The sequence below is a fragment of the Puntigrus tetrazona genome, chromosome 21 (assembly GCF_018831695.1).
Source record: "Puntigrus tetrazona isolate hp1 chromosome 21, ASM1883169v1, whole genome shotgun sequence".
Classification (NCBI taxonomy): Eukaryota; Metazoa; Chordata; class Actinopteri; order Cypriniformes; family Cyprinidae; genus Puntigrus; species Puntigrus tetrazona.
In genome coordinates this window covers 12220842-12237118 of record NC_056719.1, presented here as the reverse complement: position 1 = coordinate 12237118, position 16277 = coordinate 12220842, and the positions used below count along the sequence as shown (strand labels likewise).

Sequence of the window (16277 nt, the reverse complement as noted above, 5' to 3'; positions counted from 1 at the left end):
AAAGAGCCTAATGAAGAACCTATGGAAAATCGACATGTGAAATTCTTGCTGGTGGAAAATCTAGTACAATTATTTGATTACTTACAGAATCTGAAATATTTCTGATCTACTTTACAACTTAATGTAAATTGAATTGAGCAACACCTGATTGACAATCGCAAAGCTCAAAACACACCAAGTTCAATTACAGGCAAATATTTTCCCCAGGCATTGGTTGGAGACACCATGATTTATTTGTATTGCTATAAGACATCACAGCTGAGAATGTCTACAGCTATTGATTCCAAATGTTTACAAACACCTCCACTGGCTATCACCTTGTAAATAACAGCTAATCCATATTGTTTTATCTCTGTCCACTCTGATTAATAGTCGCTAAGATTACCTATAGCTACCACTACTCATGTAACTGTCTAAATGGCTACAGAGGATGCTTATATAGTCTTGGGATTAATTTAATAGGCTTAAATATGTATTTTAAGCATATATAGCCGATATAGTTTTAAGTTTTAGCATGTTTACATACAAAATAATAATAATAAAATCCACATTTGACCTCACTACAAATACAATACAGAATTTTTTTCCCTTACTAGTAACTCCTAGTACACTGTGATAGGCCTATGTTCTAATGTAGCTTTTTAAAACGCTCAACAAAAAAAATGTTGAAAATGATTAGCATACGCTGTGGTGTAGATGTAGCACTGTAAGCAACGTCTGTTTCTAACGACTGCAGGCTTGTATTTTTGAAGTCAATAATGAATTACGGTTCATTTTTTATTAACTGATCTCCTGCTAACGAGTAAATAATGACCTGATCGTATAATAGTTTCCCACAAAATGGAAAGTTCAAGCAGGTACTAGTTATTACATTCCATCTCTAATCTGGCAACCAGCGTAATCGACCCTACAAGTGATAGCACGCGCTGTCATGTCACGTGACGAGGATAGCAAGAGCAACAACAACACTGTCGCTATAGAAGTGAAATGCATCGAAGTGTTGAATGATTGAAATACGACGTTCAGTCCACCTCAAGTCAGGAGCGAGCGCTGTACTCGAGCTGTATGGTCGTTGCTATACTTTTTTACCCAATCATGAAACTGTTTAACTACTTACTGAAAGATGTCACGCACAAAATCGAATATTATTCAAGGTTCTCGCCTTCACCGATGTCAATCAAGCAATTTCTGGATTTCGGTGAGTAACTTTAATGAAATATTCTGATAAAGAACCGCTACCGATTAATGTACGTTTTTCCTCGTGCAGAAACTGCCTTCGTTGATTTCTACTGTGTGTTATGTCGAATATTTAGTTTTTATTCTCACCGCACATTCATCGTGATTAAATAAACTTCTGTATAACTGTCTATATTTATGCTTTATATTAACCTTGAATGTTAAGGTCAAGTGAAAGCTAAAGCTCTGTTGGCACAGCACTGCAGTCAACTGAATAAAAATAGACACTCTATTACATATCATCGTGTGTCATAACTTAATGAACTGGGTTCAGTTTTGCAAAGGATAATGCATGCTTTTGGTGTAAATAAATGCATTATTACACAACTTTTTAACTCTGGAGTCCCGTGTATGGTTCTGTTTTGCATGATAACAAACGTGCAGCAGCATACATTTATTTAATTACATATTTCCCCATTTGTGTTTTTTCATGATTATTCTAAAGTAGGGAAAATAACAATAATAATAGTAGTTGTGTCTATTAAATAAATATATAATAATAATAATAATATATTTAAGATATTTTTATTGCCCTTGATTAATAATTGTAAGCTATGGTCATTATCTATTATAATGATTTCTTTGTGTCTTTCCAATCTTTCCCCCCCGTATACAATAGTTGTAATTCTGCTGGAGAAGTGCACACTCATGCATACATAGACTCAGCAGGCTCAGCATCAGACAACAATGAGTAACTTGTTCTTGCCTCTTGTTTATCCAGGCAGGGAAAATGCATGTGAAAAAACCTCCTACATGTTTCTGAGGAAAGAACTGGCAGTGAGGTTGGCCAATACAATGAGGGAAGTCACCTTGTTGCCCGCCAATCTACAGATCCAGCCGTCTGTCAAACTGGTCGAGTCCTGGTGAGGAAGGCAGGTGTGATGATGAGTGTGAGCTGTGAGTAAACAGGGACTGGGAGCGGTGTAAAGGGCTCTGAGTGATCGTTTTGAAGAAATGTGTGCATACAAAGAAGTATCATGTAGCAGAATGTAAATGTAGAATCTGAAATAATTTGTATCACCTGATGGAGTTTAGCCTCCTTGCCAGCTTAGTTGGGGTTCAAAAGACACTTGATATTCAGCAATATTATTCATTTTACACTACACTGACACTATCAGATGAGAACAAAACTAGAACTGAATTGTGCTGAATAGTGACTATATTGTCTTTAGTAGAGCTTTATAACGAAATCAAGTTCGCAACATCAACACTGTTTTTTTTTTTTTAATAATTTATTTCGCATTGAACTGACTTGAGCTGAGTAACGACAGTGCTGTCTCATTTAATTCAAATTGTTTTATTATTGATGGACTGTACAGTTATTGAATTGATCTAAACTGAGCATTAAACTGATTTGAGCAGAATTAGCATTTAATTGTCACTTTTCTGTTTAGTATAGAGAAACTGGTTTTACACTATCTGTATTGTACAAAGCACTGTTTAAAGGGTCGTTCAAGTTTTTGGGGTGTTACGTAAGGGATAATGTACATCCTGCAGGTTGCTATCGCAGAATCAAGCCAGACAGGCTTATCATTGTTGTATAAGACTGAAGAGCTTTATTCTGCGATAACAACGTGCTTATTACACAGCTTCTTGCGACAATAGTAAATAATTAGTCACAAAACATCGATCTGAGTTAAAATATTTTGCTAATATTTTACTGTCAGCGACAGCGGAGTTATACATATAATTACTACCTGTCAAGATGATTCGTAGTACCTGAACCAATCCGAGTCAAGTATTCCACGAAGCCATTTAATTAAAGCTGTTAGCACATAGATAAGAATTTGGGAAGTTTAAAGTGTCAAACTCAAAGAGATATTCTTTATCAAATTTAAGACCTTACCACACCCCCCTATAATGCCTCATTAAAAAATGCCCCCACATTTCTACATCAAGATGTTGGAATATTTACATAATGCAGCCTAAATAGTCACGCAAAGAAAGAATATGTGTTTTCAATAAGTGCAGGAGTATTGATGCAGCCATGTCAGGAGACGCTGTGTGTTTCTGTGCCAAGCAAAAAAAAAATATATATTTTTTTAAATTCAGAAAGTTAGTTTAAGCAAGTTAAAGTTAAAAATAAATGATTTATATGATATATAAAAGATAACTTTAATATTTTGTAACATTTTAAAACATATTTTTCTGGGGTATCAGGTACAGCCAGAGCTTTGAAGAGCTGTTAGAGTACGAGACAAGAAGTCCCGAGGATCCACGCACCCTTAATGAGTGAGTCTGCAGCCTTTTCAAACATGATGCCCTGGCAAACACAATTTTGCCAGAGAAAGCCTAAAATAATTTTCTTTTATTTTGCTTAAAGGGATGAGCATTAAAGAAATAATTCACCCCAAAATGAAAATTTGCTTTCCCTTAGGCCTTCAAGATGTAGATTAGTTTGTTTCCTCATTTCCTCATCATGTGCTTTTTGGGATGGACTGAGAGTTAGTACATTTTCAGCAAATTTTAGGGTGAACTATTGTTTTATACATTTACGTTTTACACATTTGTACAGAAAATGCATGTTTGCTTTATTACTTTGACCCAAATGCTCTTTTACCCCAAAACAATTTCTTACTGTGGGCTTCAGCTTCCTAGAGATCCTGATTAAAATTCGGAACAGGCACAATGATGTAGTGCCCACTATGGCCCAGGGTGTCATCGAGTACAAAGAGAAGTTTGGTTTTGACCCCTTCATCAGCAGCAATGTGCAGTACTTTCTTGACCGCTTCTACACCAACCGCATTTCTTTTCGCATGCTCATCAACCAACACAGTGGGTGACATCACCATTATTCATGTTGCATAAATGTTAAGGAATCAAATCTGATGGAAGGAATGTCTTGATATTGTTCAGATATTGCTCTCCATTCTGTTGCAGCTCTTCTCTTTGGTGACGCTGCCAGTCTTGCGCAACCAAAACACATCGGAAGCATCGACCCAGCATGCAACGTTGCTGAGGTGGTGAGAGGTGAGACAAACATACAGAACTTATCATGCACAGACACATAAAAAATGATTCTGAAGATTCTGATTTCTTCCCTCAGATGCATATGAGACCGCAAAGATGCTCTGTGAACAGTACTACATGACAGCCCCTGAATTGAAGATCGGGGAATTTAACTGTGAGACTGTGATCCGTTTTATTGTTCTTAATAAAATGTCAAAATTTTACTTTCTTTTAATCTGTCTTTGCATATCTTGTTTCACTCTGTCTGCTAGCCAAAGCTCCAAAGAAGCCTGTACAGGTGGTCTATGTGCCATCTCATCTTTTTCACATGCTGTTTGAGCTCTTCAAGGCAAGAAAAATAGACAGTTGGCTAATTTAAAAGGAGAAAGAAAACTGGGTAATACTTTACAATGAGGTTTGGTTCGTTAGCATTAATTTATAATGGTATACTTTCATCAAAGGAGGCCAGTATAAATGTAATTAATTATGATCAGGATTGTAATAGTAAACTAAAATAAAACAGAAATAAAAATGAATTATGTCTATATAGACATTAAAAAAATGAAAAATACAAAACAATGTATTTTTAATTAAAATTAAAACAGGAAATATAAGATCTAATTCAAATTATTACTATAAAATATTAATACAGGTACATCTCAATAATTTAGAATGTCATGGAAAAGTTAATTTATTTCAGTAATTCGACTGCACACAGATTGAAGTAGATTCTCTGTGAGGTTCAGGTCTGGTGAGTTTGCTGGCCAGTCAAGCACGACAACACCATGGTCATGTAACCAACTTTTGGCGTTGTGTGCAGGTGCCAAATCCTGCTGAAAAGTGAAGTCAGCATCTTCAAAATGCTGGTCAGCAGAAGGAAGCGTGAAGCACTCCAAAATTTCTTGGTAAATGGGTGCAGTGGCTTGATTTTCAAAAAGCACAATGGACCAAAGCCAGCAGAAGACATTGTACCCCAAATCATCTCAGACTGTGGAAACTAAACACTGGACTTCAGTCAACTTGGGCTAAGAGCTTCTCCACCCTTCCTCCAAACTCTAGGTCCTTGGTTTCTAAATGAAATACAAAACCTGCTCTTATCTAAAAATAGGACTTTGGGCAACAATCCAGTCCTTCTTCTCCTTAGCCCAGGTAAGATGCCTCTGACGTTGTCTGTGGTTTAGGAGTGGCTTAACAAGAGGAATACGACAAATGTAGCCAAATTCCTTGACACGTCTGTTTATGCTGGCACTTGATGCCTTGACCACAGCCTCAGTCCCTCAGTCCATTCCTTGTGAAGTTCACTCAGATTCTTTGATTCAATCTTGCTCAAAAATCCTCATAACACTCCAGTTCTTTCGGTTCTTTTTCTTCTTTTTCCACTCATGTTAACATGCTTGGATACAGCACTCTGTGAACAGCCAGCTTCTTTGGTGATGAATGTTGGCTAACCCTTGTGAAGGGTGTCAATGATTGTCTTCTGGACAACTGTAGCCTAGTGAACCAAACTGAGAGACCATTTTGAAGGCTCAGAAAACCTTTGCAGGTGTTTTGAGTTGATTAGCTGAGAAAATGAATTGGTGTGTTTTTGTTAAATGTGAGCCAAAATCATCACAATTAAAAGAACCTAAGACTTAAACTACTTCAGTCTGTGTATATTGAATTCATGTAATACACGATTTTCACAATTTGAGTTGAATTACTGAAATAAATTAACTTTTCCACAACATTTTATTCAGATGCACCTGTAGTAGCTAAATGATACTAATATAATACTGATAATCATTGTTAATACATTACATAACCTATGTTAATTAATTATTTAAATACAAATATTACTATTTGTAGACATTACCATCAACTTAGTTAATGGTAAATTATATGAAAATATTTTTCATTGGTATTTCATTGTATCTTAAGCTAAAAAGGATAGTTCACTTAAAAATGAGAATGTATACAGTAAATATATATTTGGGTGAAATGCTTTTTTAATGCATTGAACATAATTATAAAGTGTCACCAAAACTTTGTTCAGCTATTTAATTTGTTTTACTCACTATTTAAGTTATTATTACTATGTTATGTGTAATGTGCAGAATTCCATGCGAGCAACAGTGGAACTCTATGAAAACAGCAGTGAGGGGCTTCCCGCTGTAAAAGCAATGGTTACTCTGGGAAAAGAGGATCTCTCAATAAAGGTTTCACACAAGACAGCAAATAACATACTTATGCCGATTTCGAAAGCTCGCAGTTACACCAACACTTATAATAATTTTGATGTTTGTTACCTAGATTAGTGATAAAGGTGGCGGAGTCCCCTTACGAAAGATCGATCGTCTCTTCAATTACATGTACTCCACTGCTCCAACACCACGTCTGGATCCTTCACAAACTGCTGTCCCACTGGTAACTACCCATCAGTCAGTACAAGTCTGTGTGTGTGTATACATAGACTCATGCAACCTGTTTATATTGTCCCTGCAGGCTGGTTTTGGCTACGGGCTGCCAATATCTAGACTGTATGCACGCTACTTTCAGGGAGACTTGAGCCTGTACTCGATTGAAGGGTTCGGGACAGATGCAGTAATTCATCTTAAGGTATTGGCATTGATGTTTTTTATCTTTGAGACACTGAGGTGAGAGCGAGTGATACCATTAGCTTCGACTAGAAATGATTTTCTTCCCGCTCTCTCCAGGCTGTCTCTAGTGAGTCTTTTGAACGTCTTCCAGTCTTCAATAAGTCAGCATGGCGACATTATCAGACGGGTCCTGAGGCTGATGATTGGAGCAACCCGAGTAGTGACCCACGAGATGCGTCCACATATAAAGCCAACAGATGACTTTACTTTAACTACTACAGTAATAGAAATGGAATTAGCAGCCAAGCATTTACAGAACACTGCCAGATAAGGAAATATATTCTAGACCTTTATAGGACTTGCTTACTGTTGTCTGAAAATAATAGTCTTACATTAGTGAGAGTGTGGAGGATGTTGGAGAAATGTAATATGGCGTACCATTAATACAGTAGCGTATGATATGCCATATGGCATTTTTTTGGCAAGTGTCCCTATTATGGGTAAAGAAAGGTTCACGGTTTTGTTGAGTCCCCAACAATAGGTTGACATGCATGCAAAGTCAAAAAACACTTTCATTATCTAATAATGTGCATTTGTTTTTACCTTATTTGCTCAACAACTCCTAAACGATTTGATCACCGGTTCATTTTTCCAAACCCCTCCTTTGCGTGATGCTAAACAAGAATATTCAGGATTTTTTTAAAATCTATATTTTCAATAGTATTTTCCACATGTGGGAACATTAATTGTGACAACCCAAATGCAATTGTAAATCTTGTATTACACCATTTTCGCTTTTGCGAACCCACAGTGACTGCCACATTTCAAAGGAAAAAGCAAAGTTCATGTCTTACAAGCTATGATCCTGTCATATTTAAAAACTAATATTAATTACCACATTTGCTTTTTCATTTTCTCTGTTGTCCACCAAAACTCAAAAGAACAATAACACGTTTAAAACTTTGCAGCATGTTTTCATTTGCTTAGAGCTGTGTTACACACTGTGCAAAATCCAAAATATGTCCACTTTAAATTTGCTTTTGTATGCTAAATTTATTTGGGTCGAAATGCTGATAATATCTCTAACTTATTTAATTAATGAAACAACACTGCATGGTTTTTCATTTCAACGCATTGCTAAATTCTGTCTAAAGAAACTCATAATGCAAAAGCTTTAAGGTGAGTTTTGGATTCAGTTTAAGCACAATGGGTTTTTTTATTGTGTTTTATTGTGCTGTTTTTACTAGTTACTTTAACCTAGTCAAAATAACTCAACTGCATTTTGATTTAGAATAATTGGAATGCACAATGAAAAAAAAAAAACGATTCCTAAGAATTATCTGCTTGTACAAGTTATCTGTTTTTGCAAATTAACTCTTCATGTGTCAGTAACAATGTGGTTTGTTTTTATTGAGAGCAATGTTTTAACCATCCCTCAATGTAGGCAATTATAATGTAGCTTTTTGTACTAGTTTTAAAATATTCCTATATTTGTACTGTACGTGTCATTTAGCTTTCAAGAAACCTATTAGCATAATATTAAATATGTTAACAGTATTTAAATATTTTCCTTATGTTGATTGTATTGTGCTGTGTTTCACAATGTGCCTTCTAGCTCATGTTAAATTGCCCTAATCAGTCTAATTCCAATTAAAATACATAGTAATTAATACTCGTAAATATGTTTATTTGTTCACAACAATGAAAATTTCTATAGGTAGGAATAGATAGAGAAAGCAGCACACTTGTAATGAACAAAGTTGGCACGCTTTGGTTTTGACGCTTTTGATTTGGAAATATTTTTAGTGATAGTTTTCTTTTTTTGGTGTGAACGGGCCTTTTAGTCGAAAGACAAGTAATGAGGTGTTCAGTTCTGCGTTTATGTGGTAATGCAAACTTTGGCTTTTTAAACTTATGAAGTCAGTTTAGACTTGGACCAGCATGAATTTGTAGGTCTGTATTATGCATAAAATACAGAAACCTAAATAAAATGGTGTCTGCGCGAACGTGCAGGAGGTCGGAGAGTCAGCATCCATCTACATTTCCCCCTCGTCGCCCTCACTGCTGACAGAGGCTCCTTTAGGTGGTGGTGAACGGAAGCGTAGCCGAGGCCAGTGGGCGACGGGTGATGTAGAGCGCCCTCTGGTGGGACTGGAGCTTGGCGATGTACTTGGAGACTGATAGGGAGATAGAGCCTGGAGAACGCGACCACTTCTCTCCTGAATCATGAGCTGCAGAATATAAAAGAACATCAATTTTAAAAAAGGCCAAACAAACATGGTAATACTTGTAATACTTTAGCTTTGGTTATGCCTTTCATTTACCCAGGCTTTATCTGGACCAAACAACTCCAGGAAGTTTCCGATGAACTCGCGGGATTTCTCTTCCCATTTGTGAATGAGGTCATGGCTCTTCTCTTCGACACGGTGCACTAAATGTTTGGACTTCTCCTCCACTGTTCTCACCGTCTCCTTCATTCTGTCCACCTGCTCTTGTAGACGATACTTTTTCTCCTGTCAGTAAAAAAAAAACTAGTTAATTTCCTCTTACCATACCAGAGAGCCATTGTTTTTTATGTCCTGGCAACTCTTTTATGTTTTATAAAACCAAACGGGAGCTAGGGATGTGCTCAAAAGTACATACACTCTTAAAAGTAAAGGTTCTTTTTTTTGTCATCTGTGGTTTTATGAAGAATCTTTGATGTCAATGGAAACTTTTCAGTGGACAAAAGGTTCTTTTTATTCACTGGTAGGTGACTATAAAGAACCTAAATTGGTTTCCAAAAGTAAGTCTATTGAAGCCATACAGTTTTTTCTTACTTTGATGAAGCCAACGTTGAGTTCCCTTGCTGTATATCCTCTCTGCAGGTTACGTCTGACGTAGACATCATAGTCTCGAACAATACGCGTGATGAGATCAGAGGTAGAGATCCCCTCCGTTCTTTGAGTAGCCACAAACATTCCTTACAAACAGAAATTCATATTTACAATTAGAGTCTTTGACTCTGTTCTACAAATGTATACTTTGATTAATATGCTATTAAAATCTTTACCTGCTTCTTTGATATGTTTATAGACATCTTCTGATCCAGCAGAGGTGTATGGGATATCATCATGTGCCACAAAGTCAATCTGAGGTCAACAGGAAAATATGACATAGGAATCTATTTTTGGTTACTGGATAAGCATGGGCCTAGTCCTTTTTTTTTTTCTCTTCAAATAAATTTTGATATGAGCCATTCTGTTTTCTATAATGTCATTTGCCATTTTTTTATTATTTTGCAAGTTTATAGCAGTAAATGGTAAGTAAAAGCAAGTAAAGAGCAGTAAAATTGTTAAAGATTATGCTGAATGTTGTATGTAGAATTTTAAATATAAAAGGTTTGCATGCTAAATGATTGTGGTTAAATAATAGATTTTATGTACTTAAAATGCGTATAAAATCAAATAGAATAAATACTTTTATTAAGCAAGGATGCATTAACTTGAGTTACAAAATTACTGTTTAACTTTATTTTCATAAAAGAAACCTAAAAAATTCTACTTGGCAACATAATATAAAGAAATGGCTTTGAGCAACAAATCAGATAATAAACAATAATTTCTGAAGGATAAACATTCAGCTTTGAAATCATGAGCAAATGGGAAACATGCTTGGTTAGCAAAAGAGAAAAGAGAATAAAAAAACTTTTTTGACTGATAGATCGTTATATATTACAATTAACTACATGAATTTACCCTGTGTTTTTTCAGGAATTCGGAAGTGAGTGTCCATGGAGCGTCACGGACCACCTCATCCACATAACGACAGTGTATAAGGGCTTCATAACGTTCATCCTCTGTCATCACTGTATAGCCTTTATACTTGTGCGTCAAGGCATCACTGCATACTGAAAGAGATACAAGGTATGTAGCATTCATCACACACTGTTTAAAATAATGCAGAAAAAAGCCATGCAAACATATGATGTTTTACAATTTTGGACACCTCTTGAATGTGATGACATAGATGCAAAACTGGACAAGAATGCACATGTGCCAGTGTCACTCACCGCCAACAATCAGTTGTGTGTTTGGGAACAAATTCTTGGCCTGCATCAGAGCCCGGGCATGGCCTGAATGGAAGAGGTCAAAGATTCCATCAGCATACACTCGTACGGGCCGATGAGCTGCACAAAATCAAAACAAACACTTGGATTCACCGAATTCTTGAAGCTACGCTTTATCTGTTTCTCTTACCTGGAGTGCCACGGCGAGCCTGGGCTATAGTCACTTTGTCATGAGGGGTGTCCAAGGTGCTGCCTGATTGTTTAGCAAAGATGGCTGGTTCTCTAAGAGCCTGTTAGGATGCGTAATAAGATTATATTATATACAGTATAAATATATAAAATATACAGAAGAATAAAATTATTGGCATTGTGTACATTGTGGAAAAACTGGTGTTTTGTAGAATGGAACAGGTGAGGTTTTCTGAATTAAAAAAAAAAAATTGCATGAATCAGATCAAATGAATGAAACGCTGTATACAAATGTAATTGCAAGAGGTCGAATGAGTTTTTGGTACCTCCTTGAACAAAGCTGAAACGTTTAATTGAATTTCCCAATTATCTTCTCTCGAAAGTGTGATAAGATACACCGAACATAAGCACTCAGTAAATGTGCTGGTGTTTGATAAACATGAATGAGTTTGTGCATGAACTCCCAATAATCTATGATGTTGTAATTGCCCTTTGAACCATCAGCTGTTCAGGAGGAAAGCCCTCAAAGGGCCGCTGAAGGACAGATACCGTAAAGACAGTTATAATCGCACAACAACACTACTTGATAACTCCAGTGGTGGATGTGAAGTTGCGTATGAATTACATAATAACTGATGTGACTACGCTAGAAGAAGACGTCAGGCTTGAAATCTGTACCCGATAACAATCTCCAGAGGTTATGTAAAAGAAATACCAATGATGGAAACCCATGCGCTGTTCTTTTCGTTTCATATAATTTCCATCCAGTAGGTTTTCAAAGCATTTTAAAGTGTCCATAGGTGATTAAACAACTCTAGATCATACGTATGCCAATCTTGGGTGGTTCTTTTTAAATTTCATAATGCAAAGTTGACATAATTTTTCTTGGTAACACTTTAAAACATTTATAAATATGAACTAAGAATGAACAATACTTCTACAGCATTTATTAATCTTATTTCAAGTTAATTTCAGAATTTACTAATGTATTTGTAATTTAAATTAATTCAAATAGTTTGTTAACAATAGTTAGTGCACTGTGAACTAACATGAATAAACTATGAAAAACTATATTTTAAATACCTAACATGAACAAATATGAATAAACAGTGTATTAAATGCATTGTTAATTGTTTGTTCATTTTAGTTATTACATTAAATAATGTAAAGAAATAACACCTTGTTGAAAAGTGTTGCCGTTTCCTAACAGTTGATATTTTAGAAAGGGCAGGAAAGTCAATGATTTAGAGTCAAACAGACACTAGACAGTCAAATTCTGAAATTATAAAATTGTTAGTTGTTCAAACTAACCTTAATTGGTGGCCGTTTACGTTGCTGTTGCTGCTGCTGTTGCGCCTGAACCCCTCCTCGACCAGCACAACCATTAGCACGGGACCCGTTTCACCTTCTTTTCACCATGATTACAAAATTATAGTTTACTGTCCCGTGCTTTTGGCTTTGCACTAGTTGAACTTGCCAAATGTGTGACAAGCATTTGCTTTTTACTCCTGCACTGATAACTGGCCAGTCACACTGACCCTTGTGACGAGGCAAAAGAGCAAAGGTTGGTTTTTTTCATGTTACTTAAATGCTTCGTAGGCCCAATCAAATGTATTATTTAAACAATATTGTTTGCTATAATCTTTGTATTTATCCTTGTGAAGACTAAATTGCTATGGGTTCCCTTCAGATTGTCCTATGGGATTTTGTAATGTTTATTATTATTATTATTATTATTATTATTATTATTATTATTAAGTGAAACTAGGTCTGTGGTTAACATAAATTGATAATACTTAGGTTTTTTTTTACAGTGTGCAAACTGCACAAACTCACACCCCTTATGCAGTTACTTGTTGCAAACATATGTTTTAAAAAATAAGGATAATTGCTTCAAATGTTGTGTTTTCAGTATGTGTGTGTACAAATGTTGTAGTGCAAAATGGCTATTAGTTGATATTCACTACAGACCTTGTTTTACATACATTTAAAACCCCGTAGGAAAATGGCTCTGACCAATAGGAAAATTAGTCTTTAGTTTTGGTGTCATTGGTTGCAGCACTATTTTGAGCTACAAATATAACCCATCCCTTACCACCCCCGCTGCAAGAAAAGACATCATTTTAAAATTTGGCATCTGTTCTAAAGGATATATTATTTAACATGATCCACATTTTAGAGAGGTTTATTTGGATTAAAGCAAGATCAAATGACCATGATCCCAACTGATGGGTTACTGCTGCTTTGATGTATCTCCTGGTATCTTTTCTTTACTAGCTGCAAAACCTTGACTTATAAGGATTTAAATCACAGTGTTGATACAAACAAGGGAATATTTGCATTTGTTTTTGCTTTTATTTGCCTAGCTCCACCTGTATTGTTTCTTAGACCTGTACATCTTGCCATGCATTCCTTAACACATTCCAGACAAGCCTGTCAACTTTTTGATTGTAAGCAATTGAGTCAGATATGAAAAATATGAAGTGTTTTCACATTTTTATGTAGCAGTCATCGGGTGTGAACATTTCTTCCCGGAGATGTTCATTTAGAGTCAGCAGCTACCTGTGGAAGTACTGTATATCATTCGGGGTTATGGATTTTGACTTCACTGAGGAGCAGTTGGATGATTGGAATTTCAGAGTGTATTTAACCATGCTGAAACCAGGGACAAAAAGGTTATATTAATTTTTTTTGCTGTGAATGACTATTAGAAAACTATTATTGTTCTATTAGATTTTAAATTATTAATATTAGAAATGATTGTTAACTTCTTCGCAGTTTTGGTTCGCAATAACTTTTTTTATTAACAATAATACATCAAATATGATGTTACCTAAAAATGGCTCACTTTATGGAATTATAAAAATGTATAAATGTTTTTACACTTTATTTCGATATGTATAGCTAAGTGACATTTATTATGAAAAAAGAAGCAGAAGAACATCTTCCAATCAAAACAATATAAAAAAATTTAGGTATATTTTTTTTATTTGGTATGAAATACTAAAACAATGGATATACTGCTCAAAATATTTAGTTACTTAGGTGACGAGCAGTAAATACAATATAATTATGTTTGTTAATGTTATTAATCAACATCCCGTGTACGATGCTGCTAAATGTAATGTATTAATAACCCAATAATTCATAGTTCTTGCATTTCATATAGATGTCTTATTTTTCCACCAATCAGAATGAATACGTCATATTACTACGTAGTAAATCTCTATGCATAATAACAACCGAGGGCTTGCGTTTAAAACGTAACCTATCGCATTGTTACAAAGATCAAATCTACATATTCAAGAACGTCAACATACCTAGAAGTATTAATCAACATCCCGTGTATGATGCTGCAAAATGTAATGTAATGTATTAACGACACATTAATTCATAGTTCTTATATATTTACGCATTTCATATAAATGTCTTATTTTTCCACCAATCAGAATGAATGCGTCATATTACTACGTAGTAAATCTCTATGCATAATAACAACCGAGGGCTTGCGTTTAAAACGTTACCCATCGCATTGTTACGATGCTCAAATCCACGCATTCAAGAACGTCAACATACCTTACAAGAAATTTCAATGGTATGTAATCTAAAAATAAGTTTACAATTATGTATCGCTATCAATGGTTTATAAACCGAAAACGATTTCAGTGACTGTAGATCTGGAATAGCTGCCTAAGCGGAAGAACAAAATGGCGGCAAGAAAAGAACAAAATGTTTAATGGTTATTTTACTTTTTATTGTAAACCATGGTTTATTCTGTAGTTTATAATATTGTTATCTATAATTTAATTACGTTTCCTAACATCTCACTACAACTGAATTTGTAAAGGCTCAAGAGGTGCTTCGTGCTAACATGTGACGAAGCAATTTTGTGCTAACATATGGCGAAGCCATTTTCTTTAAATAGGATAAATAAATTTAAAAAAGAGATTAACTTGCAAATTTATATTTAAACCATGCGAAAACACAAATAAAGTTGTTTGGAATGCAATTATATTAAAATCGCAGAACAGGCACTGATAAAGATGCCTTTTGTTCTTCGTATTTTTGGCATGAGGTTCTATTTATAAACATCATAATATTTTTGTTTTTAATTAGGGGAATGCGTGCTGTAACTGTTCCTGCTTGAATGATGTTGAACTGTGTCCGATTGGCGTTGGTACTTGGCAGCTTAAGGTAAACAGGTTTATTCAAACCTTTCATTCATTAAATATTGTATAGTGCTGTCAAACGATTAATCGCAGTTAATCATATGCAAAATACAAGTTTTTGTTTACATAATATATGTGTGTATGCTGTGTCTATTTATTCTGTATATATAAATACAAACACATGCATGCATATATTTCAGAAAAAATGTTATGTTTATATGGTAAATATATTTATATATCATATAAAATATAAGAATATAAATGTATATTTATGTAAATACAGTCCAAATATACATACTTTATATGTGTGTATTTATATATTCATAATATATTATGTAGGTATACAGTATGATATACACATCAGTCAATCACTTTTATATATATAGTGCTTTTAACAATTGTAACAGATTGTATTAAAGGACAAAACAGTGTCAAATAGGAGAACACATACATATATTATGAAAACAAAACTTTTATTTTGCCTGAGATTAATCGTTATTTATCATTTGGCAGCACTAACTTTGCATAATATCCATTCTATTATGTTTTAGCATCCTGTACAGTGTGTGGACAACTGTGATGGTCGAGATGGACAAGTGGTGTTTGACTCTAAATCATTTCACATTTTCACAATTTCACCAAACGTAAGTCATAACCTGATGTTGCTCTGTTTTTTTTTTTTTTATTAAAATAAATACAGTATGAGCGATCATGCTGTATTGTGGATACAGCCATGGTTAAACAGTTTTGGCATGATATGCTACATATTGGCCATATTATACTCATAGCATGGCTTTAAGTGCTTTTAAACTTACGAAAAACATATTTAAATTAAATAAATATGGTTTAAAGTAATAGTTTGCCCAAAAATTTTAATTACCCTATATTTTACTCACCCCGAAACCATCCCAGATTTGTTTGTTAGGGGTGCTAAGGGAGAGCTTAACAGTTCAGTGGGGTGCTAAAAAAACAAATTAAATCGAGAGAACATAATGAATGCCTACATTTTAGCTATCACTTTTTTAATATACAGCAGCTTCGGGAAAAATACATATTTTACTTTTTTCTGTTGTATTAAACTTCTCTCAAATCCCACTGTTTTTAGAAATA

General features: G+C 34.8%; 2 protein-coding genes across 2 annotated transcripts; one reads left to right on the top strand and one right to left on the bottom strand.

Moving 5' to 3' along the window:
* The first annotated feature begins 933 nt into the window (after positions 1-933).
* Positions 934-8441, top strand: pdk3b (pyruvate dehydrogenase kinase, isozyme 3b). Its single transcript, XM_043221522.1, has 11 exons — positions 934-1198; positions 1958-2099; positions 3397-3468; positions 3827-4011; positions 4117-4206; positions 4283-4360; positions 4458-4534; positions 6279-6380; positions 6475-6588; positions 6667-6780; positions 6879-8441. Exons 1-11 carry the CDS (start codon positions 1066-1068, stop codon positions 7020-7022), a joined length of 1251 nt encoding a protein of 416 aa, XP_043077457.1. The 5' UTR covers positions 934-1065; the 3' UTR covers positions 7023-8441.
* On the bottom strand, positions 8428-12432 carry pcyt1bb (phosphate cytidylyltransferase 1B, choline b). Its single transcript, XM_043221523.1, is given in 8 exon segments — positions 8428-8992; positions 9086-9274; positions 9581-9723; positions 9814-9892; positions 10499-10650; positions 10813-10929; positions 11000-11099; positions 12310-12432. Coding segments are annotated over 8 exon segments (1083 nt in total). The 5' UTR covers positions 12418-12432; the 3' UTR covers positions 8428-8797.
* Between the last annotated feature and the right edge of the window lie 3845 nt (positions 12433-16277).

Excerpts from the sequence above, each read along its gene's own strand:
- pdk3b (XM_043221522.1), top strand. The coding sequence starts at position 1,066 with ATGGTCGTTGCTATACTTTTTTACCCAATCATGAAACTGTTTAACTAC. Across the intron at positions 4,361-4,457 it reads GAAGATCGGGGAATTTAACT|CCAAAGCTCCAAAGAAGCCT; the intron begins GTGAGACTGTGA and ends TCTGTCTGCTAG. Across the intron at positions 6,781-6,878 it reads ATGCAGTAATTCATCTTAAG|GCTGTCTCTAGTGAGTCTTT; the intron begins GTATTGGCATTG and ends CGCTCTCTCCAG.